General features: G+C 58.4%; 1 protein-coding gene across 1 annotated transcript in view; it reads right to left on the reverse strand.

Moving 5' to 3' along the window:
- SDK1 (sidekick cell adhesion molecule 1) overlaps window positions 1–18,287 on the reverse strand; it is a gene marked incomplete at its 5' end in the record, with an annotated part of 846,211 nt that overhangs the window by 25,294 nt on the left and 802,630 nt on the right. Inside the window, 4 exons of the mRNA XM_082645911.1 lie at window positions 7,419–7,544; window positions 8,110–8,271; window positions 15,520–15,657; window positions 17,387–17,573. Coding sequence (XP_082502037.1) covers window positions 7,419–7,544; window positions 8,110–8,271; window positions 15,520–15,657; window positions 17,387–17,573 — 613 coding nt within the window. The remainder of the gene's footprint in view (window positions 1–7,418; window positions 7,545–8,109; window positions 8,272–15,519; window positions 15,658–17,386; window positions 17,574–18,287) is intronic.

The following is an 18,287-nucleotide window of genomic DNA, read 5'->3' on the forward strand; positions in this document are numbered from 1 at the left end:
ATCATCCATCCATCCATGCATCTTTGTGCCCCCACAGCCTTTCACAGGGCCTGGCACAGGGAAATTTCAGAAATAATAACCACCACCATTTTATTTAGCACTTACTATGAGCAAGTCACTGTGCCAAGGGCTTTAAGCATTGAATAAATTGTGCAATGTTTTCCCTCTAAAAAGACAGATAATTTTATGCAGTGAAAGAGACTGAAGAAAAAAATACAGACTCTTGTAAACTGGATACTGCCTAAAACCATTGAAATTAAGGGACTTAAGAGTGTGAAAGGCATTCCCAGACCATCTGCAGCAGGCTTGAACACTGCTGCAGTGGGTTCTCTGGATGTCTTTTACACTAATGTTTCTGTAATGCTTTCCTGCTACTGAAGAAAAAGAATTACTTCCCCTGCCTCTCCTGTCACCTAAACTCCACATTTTATTTTAAGCAATCTGTCATAGCTCCAGGAATTATGTGAATTTTTCATAAAAACATTTAAAAATATTGATACAGAATCTCAACACACGATTTACTTTACATTGAAAAACGCTGCGAGGGGAGGAGTCATACCAAGAGAATTTCCTTCTGAAGGAAGATCGCACTTTTATTCTGCTTAATTCCGCCTTTCCAAAATTAGCACACTCAGCATGTTAGGCTCCACTTGTGATTCCCTGGGCTATTTATCCACACGCATATTCACACCGCGATCACGGTGGGCAGAAAACCCTGGCGGCTGCCGAGGCCTCCACTCTGTCTCTCCTCTGTGGATTGCTTTCCTCGCTTGTATTATGTTGTTAAATATCTCAATAAATCATTGATGGAGAAAAGTATGTCTACAAATTAGGGGGAAAAATAACATTAGAGAACTATTAAACATAATGAGATTTGTGCAACTGATTTTCCATGCGCCAGGATAATCCCCGGGCCTGGATTTACATTCTCAATCAATACTTGAGGGGAGTGCGGGCCCTTGTGTTTTTCTGGGGATGCATTCAGCCGGCTGTCAGACCCCAGGCGAGGCCACCCCGCCGGGTGCTCAGCAGACCCCAGCCTGCTTTCCCTCCCCACTGGGGGCGCTCCTACCCCTACATCACCCTCGTGTGGGGAACTCGTGATTGGCCCGAGGAGGGCAGTCGCTCGTTTCCCAAAGCCACATCTCTGGATGGCCAATGCCAGAGGCCTGAGGACCAGCCCTGCGGGCGGTGCCAGGACTTCGACCTTCCTGGGAGACACGTCGACCTTCAGGCCGGGGCCTCCTGATGTCTGTGGCGGGGTGTCCGTGGCATCTTGCCGGGCTTGGGTCCCCTTCTTGGACGCCCAGCACCTTCCTGGCCTCCCCTTACTGTGACACTGCTGGGAAGACGCCACCTCGAGGTATGAAGGCGGGGGAGCCGTGGAGAAATACACGTGGCAGAATGCGGCTCGATAAGCCGAACTCCGGTCACACACCTCCATCCCTGCCGGGCTCGGAAGGAAAGCTGCGTGAGGGTCCACACACGCACGTGCGCCCCACTGGCTGGTTTTCCTTTAAAGATATAAGCTCTCGGTCCTGGCTGCCCTATGGCAGCATTTGTTTACTAAAAAAGGAGAACGGCTAATACTGAATATCCTCCAGGAGAGCAAGCGCCTCCAGTCCACACGGGTCGCTGCCCCGACCGCACTTGTTTCTGGCGCTTGGCGCGAGGCAGCTTCTCTCCTGCGGGGCCAGCACCTTGCCTCCCAGGCACATCTGCTCCCGGCCGTGCCCTTAACAGGGGAGCAGGGACACCGTCCTCCCGAATCCCAGGGTCTGCGCTCCACTTACCCTGCCGACGCCCAGAAGCGTATGTCTGTGGCAGGTTTCAAGGCAGACGCCAAGAAAGACGTTTGAGCTCGTGGACAACCCAGCAGGGTCTCCACGCTGAATGAAACTGTCATTCACGGCCCAAAGGTTCTGGTTCCACTAACTCACGTAACCAGCGCCGTGACGTCGGCTTGCAGCTCTGAGCCTGGTAGCTGCTTATGTCCTAAACGCTGCCATTTCTCTTGGTGTAACTGGGCTGGGTCGGAAATTGAGCTGAAACAGGTGGGGCTTACACCTGAGGCTAAATACATCGGATGATAAAATACTTGTATGTTATCCGATCCTTGTTGAAGGTAGGACACCAGTGAGATGAACGTCGAAATGCAAAGGATGGCCCAGGACCAGGACCCAGCCCAGAGAGAAACGGCTGCAGAGCCCGACAGGATGTCAACTCGGGGTCGTGAAGGAGAGAAGTGAACGCAGGCCAGGGACAGAGTCAGAACTGCAGCCGCAGCCCTCGGGCTGAGGACGCTGACTTGGCAACTTCCATGGATTTTAAACCTTCTGAAAAGCACTGATTGTTTTCCTTTGTTCCGTTGAAAAGTCCCGCGGGCAAAGATCAGAAGTGGACAGAAAGAGTGGGGAGGGGCCTGGGGGGCCCCAGGAGGACCGCAAGTGGGCAGGGAGGGGCCCACGGGGACAGGGGCCCTGCTCCATCTGACCCCCTCTCCTCTCTGGGCTAAATACATTACTCGTGAAAAGAGCAACACAATGTCTGCCTTGCGTTGGGTACATCCTAAATATGTATTTCACGGCTGCTGTGGAGAGGAAAATATATTTATAGTTCCTTTAGTGCCATTCTGGTCTATTGTGTAAATATGTAAATTAGGTTTCCTGATCTATACAGTAAAATGCCTCGGGACAATTTGTGTAAATAAATCATCTGCATATGCCCCTGCATAGTTTCCATCGCCTTCCTGGGAGCTTAGCAACACCAACTGGGAAGAAACCTTCGCCCAACCAGAGACACGCACCTTCGGCAAGGCTGTCCTGTGGCGTCTGGGGCCGTGTCCACACTCGCTGACCGCCCTTCTCCAGGAGTGAGGGGGGGTGTGTGTCCTAGTCCCACGTGAATGTCACCAGCTGCTGTTCAGTTCGGTGTTTTCATGTTAGGGCATCAGCAGAATTTGCAGGGGTTCAAGTGAAGATGCACAAGGCTGCAGGGCCACCTGCCCGGGCCGCTGGAGCCTGCTGGCCACCCTCCCCGCGCCAGCCAAGCGGACAAGCTCCATGCCTTCCAAGGGCAAGATGGAGATGAGGCCTGGTGGGGAGATGGCAGGCAGCCTGCGGCCCCCAGGGCCACCCAACAAAGTGGCTCAGTCTTTCCGGACGCCCGCGGTGACGGGAAGCCGGTTGGCCCCCTATTAAAAACTACCCCTCCAGGGCCCAGCACCACTACCAGGCTCCCTTCAGACACCACTGCCCTGCCCGGAGAGGGTGTCGCCAAGGAGCTTCGGGGCGAGAGTGAGATGCTGCAGCATTTACTGTTCTGTGTCATGAGGCCTGTACTAGATGACAGCTGAGATCCAAAGCCCAGGGTACTGGCAAGGTGTTTAAATACGGACAATCCGTAAATGCTTTTCATCTGACTCCAAGCAGCTGCAGGCCTCCGTTAAGGGGGGAGGGTGGCGGGGAGAGGGCGTCTCCCTCAACTTTCAGTGGCTGGACGGTGAGGCCGGCAGGCTGCTCTGGCCCAGTCGAAATCGCTGGCAACCTGCTTTCCAATGTTGAGAAAGTGAAGCAGAATCTTCGGGGCTCGCTGAAAACGACAGCGTCCTCCAGGTCAGTTTCCTGGCGTGTCTTGGTCCCCGTGGGTCAGCTTCCACCTTCTGGTAGTGACCCGGGGAGTCAGACCGTCAGCTGCCGGCAGAGGGCTCGTGTCTGGGTGAGGCCCTCGGGTGTGGGGTGACGTCCCTTCCAGACTCCCTGAAGCTGCACTTGTAACCACCAAGCACCCCGTTTCCTGCATCACAGCAGATGGATGAGCAGTGACAGCACAAGGGGAAATGAACCAGCTCCCCAGGGAGCCTGAGAACCCACCCTCCCCACCCTGGGGCGGCCTCGGGTGCTCACTAGGGCTAAGATCCCAGGCCCGCGTGCCTGCGTCTGGCTGGTGGGGAGTTCCGTTCCCCGCAGGCCGATCACTGACACGAAGGTGCTCGTTTCAGAGAGACGGTGCACCTGACTGACCAGGGGGAGGCGACCATCCGTGGAGATTTAAAAAAAAAAATTTAAGCTAAGCTTTTTATTTTGAGATCATTGTAGGTTCCCATGCAGCTGTGGGAAATAGCACAGGCATCCCACGTGTCCTTTATCCAGTGTTCCAACCCCCCGTTCCCCCGCAAGGGGGTCATGCTGGGAAACTACAGTACAGCTCAGCCGGGAAACTGATGTTGACACAGTCCTGACGGGACCCTTTGCTGCGATGCTTGCACCTGGACACGTCTCTCCTCGAGAAACAAAAACCAAAGAAACTGTACGAGACTAAAAATCACTACGTGCATGCCCAGCTGGGACAAATTCTGGACCCAAAAGATACAGAGACCCGAAAACCCAACTGCCACTTCTGAAGAGACTGGAGCAAAAGCAGGGGGTTGGGAGCAAAAGCAGGGTACTGAGCATGCCCCCTGCAAACAACGCCACCTAAGAGGTGGGCAAAACACCTAAGCCTCCCCTCTGGCCCGACTCCTGGATACACCCCTACCCTCACCCCATGTAAGGAACAAGCTCGCTCCACCCCCTGCCCCGCCCCCGTCAGGGAGTGAGCAAGCAAGGGAAGCTGTTGCTCGTTCTCGCACCCCCCTGCTGCAGCAATAAAGCCAAGAAAGCCCAATAAAGCCTTGCCTGAATTTCCTGTCTGGCCTCTGATCGATTTCTACTGAGGAAGGAGGCCAAGAACCCTGGTCGGTAACACATCCACAGCATTTCCATCGCCTCAAGGGTGCCTCGTGTGGCCCTTTTATAGCCACGTGTCCACTGGGATCTTTAACTCTTGTCGGGGAGACAAACCTTCAGGTAGAAGGAAACGACAAGCCGGGAGTCTTGGGTGCGTGTCCTCTAGAGCAAGGCTTCCTAATCTTTTCTTGGTGCCGTGGACCCTCTGGCAACCTGCTGACTCTGAAGGACCCCATCTCAGAATGGTTTTCGTGCATAAAATAAAACTGGAAAGGAAACCAGTTATATCGGTGATGCTCATAAATGCCTAGCAGTAACCGCAAGTTCACAGTCACGTCCGTCTCCTGGGTACGCAGAAGGTCTGGATCACGTGGGTTTTCTTTGCACCCTTGTTAAGCTACGTGGTCCTTGGAAGATGTGGGGGAGAGACGTGCACTGAGGTGACACCCTTGTCCCAGGGAACTCAGACGTTTTCGCTTCCTCGTGAACGCTGTTGGTAAGAAGGTCTAGCAGGGTCTGCAGACGGCCATAATTTCAACGCCGTGATGAGTACGAACGACCCTGGGAAGCCTCTGCACAGCTGGCACATGGCGTGATTCCTGCCGCTGGCGGCTTCACGGGCACTGCAATTACTTACGTGGTTTCTCACCTACGGTTATGTGCTGAACTGGGTCCCCTCATCATTCATACCTTCAAGGCCTAATCCTCAGTATCTCAGAATGCGACCTTATTTGGAAATAGGGTCTTTGCAGACGTAATTAGTTAAGATGAGGTCATGAGGGTGGGCCCTAATCCAGTATGACTGGGTTCTTCTAAAAGGGGGAAGTTTGGACACAGGAACACAGTGGGGAGGCCACGTGAAGAGGAAGGTAGGGGTCTGACTGATGCTTCTGCTACAAGCCAAGGACCTGCAAAGGTTGTTAGCGACACGCCAGAAGCCAGGGGAGAGGCCTGGACCAGATCCTCCCCGACGGCCCCCAGAGGGAACCAACCCTGCCGACACCTCGATCTGGGGTTCCAGCCTCCAGACCTGAGACAGAACGCGTTTCTATTATCTATGCCACCCAGTGTTTGCTACTCGGTTACAGTAGCCAAGCAAACTAACACGTGTTTATAAGTGAAGGGAAAGCTAAGTTTCAGCTAGAGGGCTCGTGAAGATAAAAACGTATTTTTTCCCGTCGAAGCTGATGGAGCCCCTTGGTGGGCCTGAGCCAGGCAACCTTTGCAACAAACGCTCTCCCTGGATTTGGGGAGCAAGCGGCTTTGCCTTCTGGGGTCAGTGCAGCCTCCACTGCCTCAGTCTGGGCACAGACCTCACAGGGCCTCTCAGCCACGGCACTTGTTGATCTCCGAAAGTGCCCCGGGTCAGATGTCGCCAGCAGAGAGCTGGCTGGCTCTTCTGGGTTCACTGCTTTCAGAGGTACGGGGGGACCAAGTGACCACAGAGGCCTCTGGCGAGTCCAGCCCCGTCACGGATTTGGGACCCTCCAATTCCAGAAAAGGACACATGCCCTGCTTATCAGAAACTGTCGGGGTCCCCCAGGCCCGGGGGCTGAACATGGGCATTCTTGAGCCAAAGAAGGATTCACATCGCCTTTACGTAGACGCTGTTTTGGTTTTATGTACTAGGTTTCTCCTTAGAAGTTTCTAGAAGGCACTTCTAAGCAGTAATCTTTCAACAGCCGTTTGGCGGGGAGGAGGGACGCCTGTGACGTCTGCAACTCCGGGGACCTTCCCTCTCGGTCCAACAGCTTCTTTAAACAGCGCACTGCAGTGCTCACAGCGCTGTCGTCCATCTGGCGGCGGGGCCTGGCGATTCGCTTTCCGAGTGCGTCCCTGGCACGCCGTGTATGTTCATGCTGAGCCGTACGGCCGTCTGAAGGTCGCGGGGAATGTGCCCGGGGCTCCTCGAGGGTGACGCCCCCCCAGCTCCAGCTGTAACATCCGACTCAAACCATCGTTCACTTTCCAGCGACGTCCGCCCTCAGGCATTACTTGAACAGAGAGAAGGCGGAAGCCCTCTTGGGGCGGATGGGGTCGGGGCGGATCTCAGCCTCGCTCTCCGTGGGTGACGTGTGGGTTTCACTGCTAACAGGAAGGTTCATGACGATCCGAAATGAGCAGCACGCTCTCCACCGAGATCTCGAGAGGAGCCTCTGACAACGCTTGTGGGTCTCACCGCCGAGCCGAGGACGGCCTTAAGTGACCCTAAGTTCTCACGCACGTGTATCCAAGTGACAATCATCCTCTCCCTAAGCCTGGGTAACGTGGCCAGAACACCATGGGTCTGAGGCCCATGAGGTTGCTAGCGCGGCCGTGGTTATGAAAATGGGGGTGGGTGGGGGCTTCCCTGGTGGTCCAGTGGGTAGGGCTCCGCGCTCACAACAGGGTTCCATCCCTGGTCAGGGAACTAGATCCCGGAGGCCGCAACTAAGAGTCCGCAGGCCGCAACGAATATCCCGTGTGCCACATCTGAGACCCGGCGCGGCCAAAATAAATAAGTAAATAATAAATAAATATTAAAAAATCAACAGCGGGGGGTGGGGGAGTGAGAGGGAGCCTCTCATTTCAAGTCAGTGCCCTCCGTCTCCATGTCATCAGGGAAATGCTGGGCCGGGGAGGCCCCAAGCTCTGACACGTCCCCTCTTTTACAGATGCAGACACACCATTTCGGGGTTTCGCCCGACCTACCTGAGGGCCTGGCCTCGATGACGTAGCCCGTGGTGGGCGTCCTGCCCGCACGGCCCTCCGTCCACTGCAGGGTGAGCTCAGAGGCGGATCTGGTGACCGAGACGTCTCGAGGGGAGCCCGGGGAACCTGTGGACAGAGGAGAAAAGAGTGGGTGGGCTTTGGCCCAGGACTCCTGGGCCCGCAGAGGGGCCAGCTCTGCTGCTAGGTCTCCAGGCGGGGCTCCCCCTGGGTCAGTCCCGGTCCCTCATCTTGAAAGTCGGGGTGTGGCTGACACTGGCCTCACAGGGTCCATCAGAGCATCAAGAGAGCTGAGGCGTGGAGGTGCCCGCTCGACCCACTGCCCTCTCCTCCAAAAGCACTTACACAGAGGCCGAGGGCATTTGCGCAGCGGGAGCCACGTGGCCCCACTTCATGCCAGGAAAACTTCAAATGTTTCCTATGTATCTTATTTCAAAAATGGAATGCACTTCTTTTCGCTTTTTTCCAGAAAACAAATACACACTGGACACGCTCAACACCTAACAACTTGCTCGCCCACACTGAATGCATCCGCGTGCAGACGTTCAGTTAACACACGCCTTGGAAGGCGGGGCCAAAAGAGTCCTGAGCTGACGCTGGCTCTGAGCGTCCAGCACGGCTCAACGGGAGTGCAGACCAAGCCCCTGCCAGACGAAGGAGGCCTGATACTCACCCTCGGCCGGCCCGGCCGTGACGCTGGCCCGCAGCTCGGGCCCGTAGGCGATGGTCCGCGCTTGCACTCGGAAGAAGTAGGTCACCCCCTTGGTGAGGTCGCGCACCTTCAGCCAGCGCTGCCAGTTCCCCTTCACGTCCACCGTCACCACCTTGCTGACCCCTAGAGCCGCCGGGAAGGGCGAGAGGGGCCCTGAGCACCGCCTCTTCGGCTCTGACCACCAGGAGGCCGCGAGGTTTGCTGAGGAAGCGTTTCTCACCACTGGGACTGTAAGTGCCGGTAATGGCCGATTTTTAGCACACGTAAGTGCCGTTAGAGTCTAAGCTTGGTAAGCGGGTGCTGACACGGGGAAGAACCACCCTCATGGCACGCGGGAGGAGGCCCCGGCTCACTGGCCACGTCGGTGGGGAGGGAGCCCCGGCAACTGGCACCACGGTGGGGGCAGGCCCCCGACATCTGGAGGGTGCCTCCCCGCTTGGCTTGGAGCTGCACAAAGCCCTGTGTCACGTCGGAGGCAACCTCGGGCTTCCCAGCTTAGCCGGGGGAGAGAACGTGGAGGAAGAAGATGGAGGAAGACTCTGCATGGGCTGAAGGCGCCCCCGCCCCGCGGGGCCCACCCTGCGGCCTAAGGGCTTTGGCAATGCATGACAACTTCATCCACAGACCCTGAAACATGACGAACCTGTCACCACAGAGAGCGGTGGTGACGCAGCTCCACAGACCTGTGCCAGCACAGAGACGCTTCCCTCACCAACACAGACACCGAGCAGATGTGATGCCGGGTGTACTGGGTTTAATTAGAAAGTAGAGGTTGGATACTTTGGGGATACAAACTGAAAAGTACACAAACACAGCATTTTCCAGAAGGGAAAATAGGGTTCTTTGGTAAAACAAGTCTGAAAATGAAGCATTCAAACAAAAAAAGCTACGTAAGCTCTAGACTGCGGGACTTCTCAGAGCCTTCAACACACCGATGTCTGTCAGGACCTCTTGGAGGAGGATGTCAGGTTGGGGCAGTTCCAGGACTCGTTAGTCAGCAGAGGTCGTGTGGAAGAGACGCGCCGGGTGCCTGCTGTCCTGGGCCCAGCGTCTGCGCCACCGTGTCCCACACACAGAGAACGGCCGGGCTTCCCAAGACCAAGGCGCCGCCTGCCCTCGCTGCGACCGGCCGGTGTTATCTGCACCTTGAATCCTAGGGCGGCCTTGACCTCAGAAGAGCCCAGCAACGTGCGTCCTCGCTACAAAGTGGGTCCAGCTTTCAAAGTCATCCAAGCAAATTCCTCTGACCCTACAGATCTCCAGAAGCCCTTCTAGTTGGTTTACTGTCTTCATGTTGCGCCTTTTATGAAACATTTGTTCAGCTACATGATTCTCTTCCAAGTTATTTCGGAGCAATTTGGGCTGTTCTCTTGCGTGACTGGGGCTTTTCGGTAGAGAAGCAGGGTCATTTCTGCACAGAGAGGCCGCCCCTCAGCTGCATCGCTCCAGAACGGGGTTTCAGGGATGACAATCTGCACCCACGGTTGACTGTCACCAGTGAACACACACGGGATCCTGCCGGATATAAAGTTTTCCTGGAGAGCAGCCCCTTCTTTTGTTAAAAAATGCCCTCCTTCTCCTCAGAGCAAAACCAACCCTGTGCACAGATTTTGTGAATTCTGTCCCGCCAAGAGGTGGAGCTGGTCTGCTCCCCTCCCCCTCCCCCATCCCAAACACGTCAGCGTCTTATTTATTCAGTCAACTTTAAAACCATGCCCTGCACTCCAAACCTCAGGGTGCAGTCGCCTGAAATACTTCCATTTCAAACATGTAAGAAAACATAAAAATAGATCTTCTATGGAATCAGATTCCCAAGGACACGGCTCAGTGTTCCGAGGGCCTGGGGGCTCCCCACGCAGCCAGGCCTATTTTCCTGGTGCAGGGACCCGGGGTCCACAGCACTGCAGTACCACGTCGACGCCCCTGTTCCTGGGGCCTGGGCTGCAGGCTGCCCGACCAGGGTCTACAGGTGTCCCTCCAGACGCTGCCTGAGCCTGGGGGAGGGGGCATGGAGAAGGGTCACCCCAGGATGAGGTCACTGCTTTACAACTGCTTTTTTACTGTCTTTACCACAAAGTTGTGTACGTGTCTATCAACATAAATATCATATCCTCGGTGATCTTCACAAGGGAACTGGCGTTATCACAGAGAGTTAATATAAAATAAAGATGCTCGAGGTTCTCCCTGCGTTTGCAGCCATATCTCTGGGAGATGCACGGGTCCTCTGAGGCATATGAGAGAACAGAAATGGTTCGGAGCCCCGCTTGCTACTTTCATGGTTCCCTGCCTAAATCCCAGATCCAACAGCGAGGGGGCTGCGGGCCAGGCTTCCCCAGGAGACGCCCTCCAAGAGGCCTGCGCACCCATCAGATCAGCCAGCCGCCCTAAGGGGAGGAGATATAGAATCGGGGAACTGGGGGCCGCTGGGGAGGGATGGACCCAGGTGTGGGGACGCAGGGCAGCCTGCCCTCAGCGGGTCCGGGAAGCTGTGTGGTGCTTTCACAGCCACGGCCTGGCGTTCAGCCTCTCTGTTCCCACCCACGACTCTGTCCACGGTGTCGGGCCTGCTCAGCTAGGCAACAGCGCGGTCTTAGGTCAGAATGCCCCAAAGAGTCCTGGCAGAGAGGCGCCCAGGGCGAGCGCCACTGCTCCATGATCGGCTGAGGGCGGGTTCCCTCTGAAACTCGCAGGGTTGGCCAGTGGGGCGGGGAGTGCAGACGCCCCGGGATTTGGAGCCTGTCCCAGGCCTGTTACTTCTTCCCCGTGTGACGCTGGGCGATGCACTTGACCTCTGCAGGCCTCCGTTTCCCGTCAGTCCTGAGTGGGCAGTGCCCACCTCACAGCAGTGGCAGGAGGGCCGGATCCAGACCCTGCAGTGACTGTTCGAAAGCACGTTAAACTCCAGGCGCTGCGATCCACCTGGGTCCCTAGCTGCAGCTCTCACACTCCGCGGCGGCCACGCTGCCCCAGCACCCAGGGCTTATGGCGGCCACCGTGGAGCTCAGCTCACGACCCTGCTGGTCAGGCCTTGGGAGGTGGCTGGCGTGGCCGACCGTGGCCGGGCTCCTGCGTGCAGCTATGGCTGGTCCTCACGTGCCCGGCAGGTGGTCGGCTGTCCACCAAGGCAAGAGGACGGAGAGGTCACGTCCCCGGCATCTCCCCGAGGGCCGGCTCAGGCGTGTCCACGAGAGGACAGGGTGCCTCCCGCGTGCAAACGCTTTCCACACCTCCGCCCGCCCCACGGCGGTTACTGCTCCAGTGGTCACTGTGAGTCTCATAGCCAAGTCTGGAGGAACGCAATGGGGCTCGATCTGGGGCTGTCCTGTGCTCGACCCATGACACCCACCAGCAGGAGGACTGCCACCGGCAGCCACTGCCCACGCCCTGTGTGATGGCCTCCTTATGGCCCCACTTCGGCCGGGCCGTGCTCCTCTCTGGCTGCCAGCTGTGGCTGCTGGAAGGGCCCAGGACTAGTGTACATCTGGCTAAGTCAGGGGTTCTGGCAGAGGCCGTGGTCCAGGCGGGCTCGTGGTGGGATCCTGGGACGTGATGGTGGGTTGGCGGTGAGCAGGGCACTTCAGGAAGGTCACAGGGTCACCAGGGCGGCACCAGGGCAGTGGGTCGGTGAGCTCTGCTCCTGGGGAAGGGGTGTTTGCTGGTTGCCAGGGAGGCCGGGGGAGGCTCGAGGCCTGTGGCCAGCCTCACCCCAGCGGGAGCAGGGCCCGAGCTGTCGGGGGGCGGGGTGGCCTGCGGTTGGCGGCCAGGCTTAGCGTCGGCCTGGTGCTAGAGGCAGCCCTGCGACGACTCAGGCGGGACTGGACACTTCCTGTCACCGTCATTGTCACGTGGGGTAGCCCCAGCCCTGGACCGGCCACTTGACAGGCAAGCAGGCGTCAGTGGGTCTGGGACGTGCACAGCCAGAGCCTGGCATCTGGACAGTTTGCCACTGAGGGTGCAGGAGCCGAGGCAGCGGCTGAGTGAGCGCAGGGCTGAGCCCCCGTCCCTGCTCCGATGGCAGGGCTGGCACACTGGCCGGAGACCCAGGCTGAGAGCAGCGGCCCTCCCCACAGACAAGGGATGCTGCTGCGGACGGCGGATATCTCGCTACTTGTGAAACGAGGGGAAGACGGCTGTGACCGAAGTGACTCCACCTGTTGTCACTCCAGGGAACGGCAAGCCCCACCCGCGGCGGGAAAGCAAGATGCTTTCCTGACTGCCCTCGGGCTCCATCTCTGCTGCTTGCCATCACGTTCAGAGACACAAGTGCTCCGGACGGTCCCCATCACGTGACAGATAAGACCTCGGCTCTTGAACTCGCCCGCCTGCGTTCGAATCCCTCTTCTCCCCCCGCTGTTCCCCAACTGTAGGCCGTGGACAATGTCTTAAGGGCCCGAAGCCTGACTGCTTTTTTTTTTTTTTTTTTTTTTTGCAGTACACGGGCCTCTCACTGTCGTGGCCTCTCCCGTTGCGGAGCACAGGCTCCGGACGCACAGGCTCAGCGGCCATGGCCCACAGGCCCAGCCGCTCCGCGGCATGTGGGATCTTCCCGGACCGGGGCACGAACCCGTGTCCCCTGCATCGGCAGGCGGACTCTCAACCACTGCGCCACCAGGGAAGCCCAGCCCGACTGCTCTGTCTGTGGCATGAGGATAGATGCAGCGCGCCCCGCAGGGCTGTGGTGAGGATGAGGAGAGAACACTCGAGAGCGGTGGGTGCGGCCTGCCGTGTAGTCAGTGCTGGAGGGACGGCACCTACCGGTCGGCGTGCTTGGTGGGGTCGCGTTGACGGGGGCACCGGGAGAACCCTGTGAGCTGCTTGTGGTGGACCCGAGTGTCCAAACAACGTGAAACAAACAAGCAGCCCCGAGGACACTGGGAATCCGAGCTGCTGATGTGCCCCTGGGGATGAGGCGGGGGCGGGGGGCAGGCGTGGGGAAGCTCTGCAGCAACCTGGCAGCAATTCTAGCGCCTGACCGCGCAGAGGAGGGTAACAGGGGGCACAGCCAGGCCCCGCGGCGGAATCCGGCTGGGCCGTGGCCTTGCCGGGAGGCCAAGGAGACAGGTGTGGGCCGTGGAGTTTCTGGAAAGACGGTGCAAACCTCCCCACACAGATGCTCTGCTCAGCAGTCAGTCACCTGCCAGGGGAAGTGTGGGAAACCCCACTCATGGTCTGGGGTGAGGAAGGAGGCGGAGGCCGGTCAGGCACCGTTCTTGGCAACCCTTTCCCGTCTGAACGGCACTAGTGGGTGAATATCCTTGAAAAGGTGTGTGGGACCTGGGCTCCTGCAATCTGTGTGCATGCGCGTGCGTGCGTGCATGCGTGTGCAGGGGACGCTGGTGAGCACAATGAAAGTCTCCATTAATTCTCGGCCCTCCCTCCCTACTGAACGAGCAGGAACGTGGCCCGTCTCCTTCTGGACCTTGACCCAAGCCACGCCCAGGCCACCTGTCCCCAGATAGGTGCTGGGTGCTGAAAAGACACAGCAGAGTGTGCTAAATCAGTGCGGGTCCCCAGCCTCTTGGCTGTTTTACAAACCGTTTCCACACGTCACCTCTACTGTTATTTACCCAAGTTCACGTGAGAGACAGGAAGGACCCTCTGTCACCTCTATTGTTATTTACCTAAGTTCATCGATTTTCCGAGACGCACTTTATCCCCCTCGCATTTTTACGTCTCTGATTTGGGATGCAGCTCGGAACTGATGCTTCAAGAGGACTGGGCCGTGGTTTAGTGGAAGCATTTTTTCTTTCTTAGCACTTCATAAAATAACAATGAATCTCACAGGCCATGGCAGTGTAGATTCGATGAAATAAAATCTAGGGCTTGACTTTTCTTCTTCAAATCAACTCCCTGTTTTACTTGAATGTGCTTGTTTTAAAAGGAAGCTTTTATCACGGCTTTAAATGGAGAGCCAATATCAGTTGATGGGTGGGCGATGTCTTTTCCTCCCAGACATTAAATAATCCATAACTTCTACAGTCTGTCTGGGTCTACGACCAGGGCTTCACCTCCCTTCTCTGCACCACAGTGCCGGGCACACAGTGGGGACAGAAAGAAATGCCCGCTCAGCCCTCAGTGTGCGCTCCGGGAGTTGGGCAGTGGGCAGAGATGAGTGGATGAGAAATCAAATCAACACAGAGCTGGCGGCACCAACCGCAGCAGGGGCGCGGGCACAGAGCTCTGCCATCACGGCCCGGCTCCCTCCCGCCCACCCTGTCCGCCCCTGCACCTGTCCTCTCCTCTCCCGTCCATCATCCCCTCCCAGAGCCCCCAGCCAGCCCCCCTGGTGGCGCCAGGGTTGATTCAGCTGGGGATCCCGGTCTCCTATAACTCAGACCCAGTGCCTCTGGCTCCACCTCAGCCCCACGTCACTGGCCCTGCGGCCGCCCGGACGACTAGCATTGCCCCCTCCCTGCAGGCCCCGCGTGACCGAGCCTCTGTGGGCCAGTCTCGCCTCGGACGCTGGGCTCCTGGGCCCTTCCTGTCTCTCGGCGCCTGTCTCCGCTCCACGCCCAACGCTCTCACGCGGTCCCACTCTCTTCTTTTTTGTGTGTGTGTGGTGCGCGGGCCTCTCACTGTTGTGGCCTCTCCCGTTGCACAGCACAGGCTCTGGACGCGCAGGCTCAGCGGCCATGGCTCACGGGCCCAGCCGCTCCACGGCATTTGGGATCTTCCCGGACCGGGGCACGAACCCGTGTCCCCTGCATCGGCAGGCGGACTCTCAACCACTGCGCCACCAGGGAAGGCCCCCACTCCCTCCTTCGCAGCGCTGATCACTATCAGACTCTGTGTGTGTCTGTTCATGTGTGGCTCTCTCCTCCCTGGAGCACAGCTCACTGCACTCAGGAAAGCAAGGATCTCGATGAACAGGTCAGCTCAGATCCCAGCTTCCCTGGATCCACAGACTCCAGCATCTAGAACGGCACCTGGCACACAGCAAGCGCTTAAAAAAGACTTGCTAACCAGAGTTCCCTGGCAGTCTAGTGGTTAGGACGCGGCACTTTCACTGCAGTGGCCTGGGGTTCAATCCTTGGTGGGGAAACATCCCGCAAGGTGCGGGCCAAAAAACCCCCACCCCCGACACAAAAAACAAACAAAAGCCTCACTGAGTAAACGGAAGAATGAAGGCAGCCCCTGAGGGAAGCGTCCGGGCCCAGCTGCCCTCGTGGCTCCAGCTTGCGGCACCCAGGCTGGGACGAGCACTGAGAGCTCAGGCGCAGCAGGAGAGGCGGGTCTTGGGGGATACAGAGGCCGGGTCAGGGGCCCTGCGGAGAGGGCCGTGTGGAGCCCCGGACGCACTCAGGCGGTTCACCCGCCCCTCCCGGCGCCGAGCCGTGTAGACGGTGGCTGCCACGCAGCCGGGAGGCTTACCTTGGACAGGCGCTAAGGGCTCGTACACCACTCGGTAGCCCTGTAGGACGCCATTGGCTGCCGTGGGCTCCCCCCATGAAACGTTCAGCGTGGTGGAGGTTACTTCCGAGAATGCCAGAAAGCTGGGGGTCCCGGGAGCTGGAGGACAGGACAGAGAGGACGTTCACCAAAGCCCCTTTACGTCATCTACATAAGTGTCCACGCCTCCGCATGGAACAGAGATCTTATTAGATGGTATCTCCAATTTAGTGAAGTCTCAATGCCGTGGATGAAAAGGAGATTTATTGATCATCTCCGAACTTCCCAGGGTCAATCAGAAACTCAGACCCTCCCGAGAAGAGCAGAGAAAACGGCGGCGTTTAAACACAAAGGAGCCTGAGAGATGCAATGACAAAGGCATGAAAACGAATAATGGATGGAAACAGAAAATGAAGTGCAGACAGTGCCATCTTCTAGCACCTGCTGGAGGATTCCACGGGCTCCAGTCCTGCTCCTCTGGGGGGGGGCTCTCCCCTCCCCTCCCCTCCTGGGGGGCCCAGAGGCCTCCGAGGACACCCCCCGCACACTGGTCCTCATCTGAAATCCCACGGGCGCCCAGCCATCTCACTGTCCCCCTTGGTCTGGAGATGGGGGAGCTCACGCGCCACCCTGAGCTGGAAGAAGCTCCTGGCAGATGCAGAGGCAGGCTGTGTGGCCAGGGAGGACGCCGACCCCACCCACAGCTCCCGTCTGCCTGGGCCCCGTGGGAGGGCCGGGTGGGTGCTGGCACCCAGAGCTGCCCCTACCCCAGTGGGCACGGATGCCCCCCTAGCTGGGTTCCCCTCCGTGCTCAGAAATGCCCACTGAATCGGCCCCTACTTGCCCCCTTTCGGTCCTCCCCCATCCCTGGGGGCCCTTTGGCCCTGTGACCCGCCAGGCCTGCAGTGCCTGAGGGCCTCCACCTCCTACCCTCAGCCCCACAGGTCCGCCCATACCCTTCCTGTTCAGAGCCCACAGTCCACAGACAGCCCCTCCCGGGCTGCTGGACGGGCCCCGAGGACACAGTCCCTGCAATGCAGTCATGGTCATCTCCCAGGGGGCCTGACGCTCAGGAGCCCCTGTTCCCGGGAAGGCTGAACCCACAGAGGTTTGGGGAGCCCAGAGCCGGTGGGTCTGTGCCCCATGGGCTCCCTACCTTACACTGCCAGCCTTCCACTCCCTGCATCTCAAGAAGGCCCCAGAGCTCCCGGGACCCAGGGCCCAGCCGCCATTCCCTCGGGAAGCCTGGTCAGCCTCAGGAAGCGCCCCAAACCACTAGGGACTCTGCGAGTCGCCAGGAGAGTGAGTGAGCGGCTCAGAACGTACCCCAGATGAGGAGAGGAAGTCACAGGCAGTGTGAACCCTGGCAGGGCAGCCTGGCCATGCCCTAGGACCTGCACGGGGCTTGTGTCTGAGAGACGGCCTGCCAGCTGCTTCCAGGGGACTCTGTGGCCCAGAGGCCCGGGGAGGCCAACACTGCGGCCTGGGCTCAGCACATCAACATACAAGGAGCTCCCCTGCCCTGGGATCTGGACCCTGAGAGACTCCCCCGGGGGCCTGGAGCAAGTCCTGCTGGTGACAGATGAGGCCTTGTGCAGATGGAACCCGGCCCCCCACGGCCCACGCTGCTCACACTGGTGGATGCTTACGGGGCAGCTCCACGCAGCAGGCCTGGGCTGGGCGCTGGGGACACCACATGAATCGGACCCAGAAATTCCCAGCTACGCGGGCTCTGGCTTACAGGACAGGCAGAGCGGAGAGCGGAGGGAATGGAGAGGGAGGGTCGGGGAACAGCTCCAGGGCAGGGAGGTGACCCAGGCTGTGGAAAGGAAACACACTGTCCTCCTACCGGCCTGGTGGGTGCGGCCCTGCTGGGGGTCACTCCTGGGCCCGTCTCCAGCAGCGTTGAAGGCCGAGATGCTGACCAGGTACTTGGTGTGGCTGGTGAGGTTCTTCAGCTTCGCCGTCGTCTCGGGCAGGAACAGTACCCTCATCTTCTCCGTTTCGTTCTGGCTGTCCGCCTCCCAGTAGTAGATCTGCCAGAAAGAGCCAGAGGCTGGAGGCCAGCATGGGAGGGAAGGGGTGGCGCCCCCTCTGTTTCTCAGCCTGGGGACAGGTGGCCACGGAGCCAGAGGGGACCTGAGTGCTCCTGGGGGCCGAGCTGTGTTCTGCAGAGCCGGGGGTGGCTGAGGCCAGGCCAGGGTGGACGGGGCCTGAGGATGGAGGTGGCATCTCCTTTGGCTGCCAGGAAAGTGCCTTTTCTCTCACAGGGCTGGCTGTGGGGGCCGTGCCCCTTCCCCCAAGCTTCTGGACAGAAGGGAGACCAGTCTACCCCCTGCTCCAGCCTGTGGGGAGAACAAGCCCCCAACCTCTACCCTACGCTCCCACGTTTTCTTTAAGGCTGAGATCGAAGCCTTGGATCAATGTGACCCAATACTCTGGATATGAAAACAGCCAAAAATAACGTGGAGATGAACCACGTAGGGCTCAGCCCTGTTGGAGCAGCCCTTGTTTCTCCTGGGTTCCGTTTCTTCTCTTCTAGTTTTTAACGCACTCGTGGGCGAACATGATGCCCGCATACAAAGGTTTGCTAAGGTCATCAGAACTGCTTCCCTAGACAGCTGGCCGAGAACCACTGCCCAAGCCAGTGCCAGCCAGGCCACCCAAAGACAACCCCAATCCATGGATCCACCTCGGCTCTGTGGGCCTACAACAGGCCAGGCCGTGAGAGCCGCTGGCCCACGGACAGG

Source organism: Mesoplodon mirus (genome assembly GCF_964341445.2).
Source record: "Mesoplodon mirus genome assembly, chromosome: 15".
NCBI lineage: Eukaryota > Metazoa > Chordata > Mammalia > Artiodactyla > Ziphiidae > Mesoplodon > Mesoplodon mirus.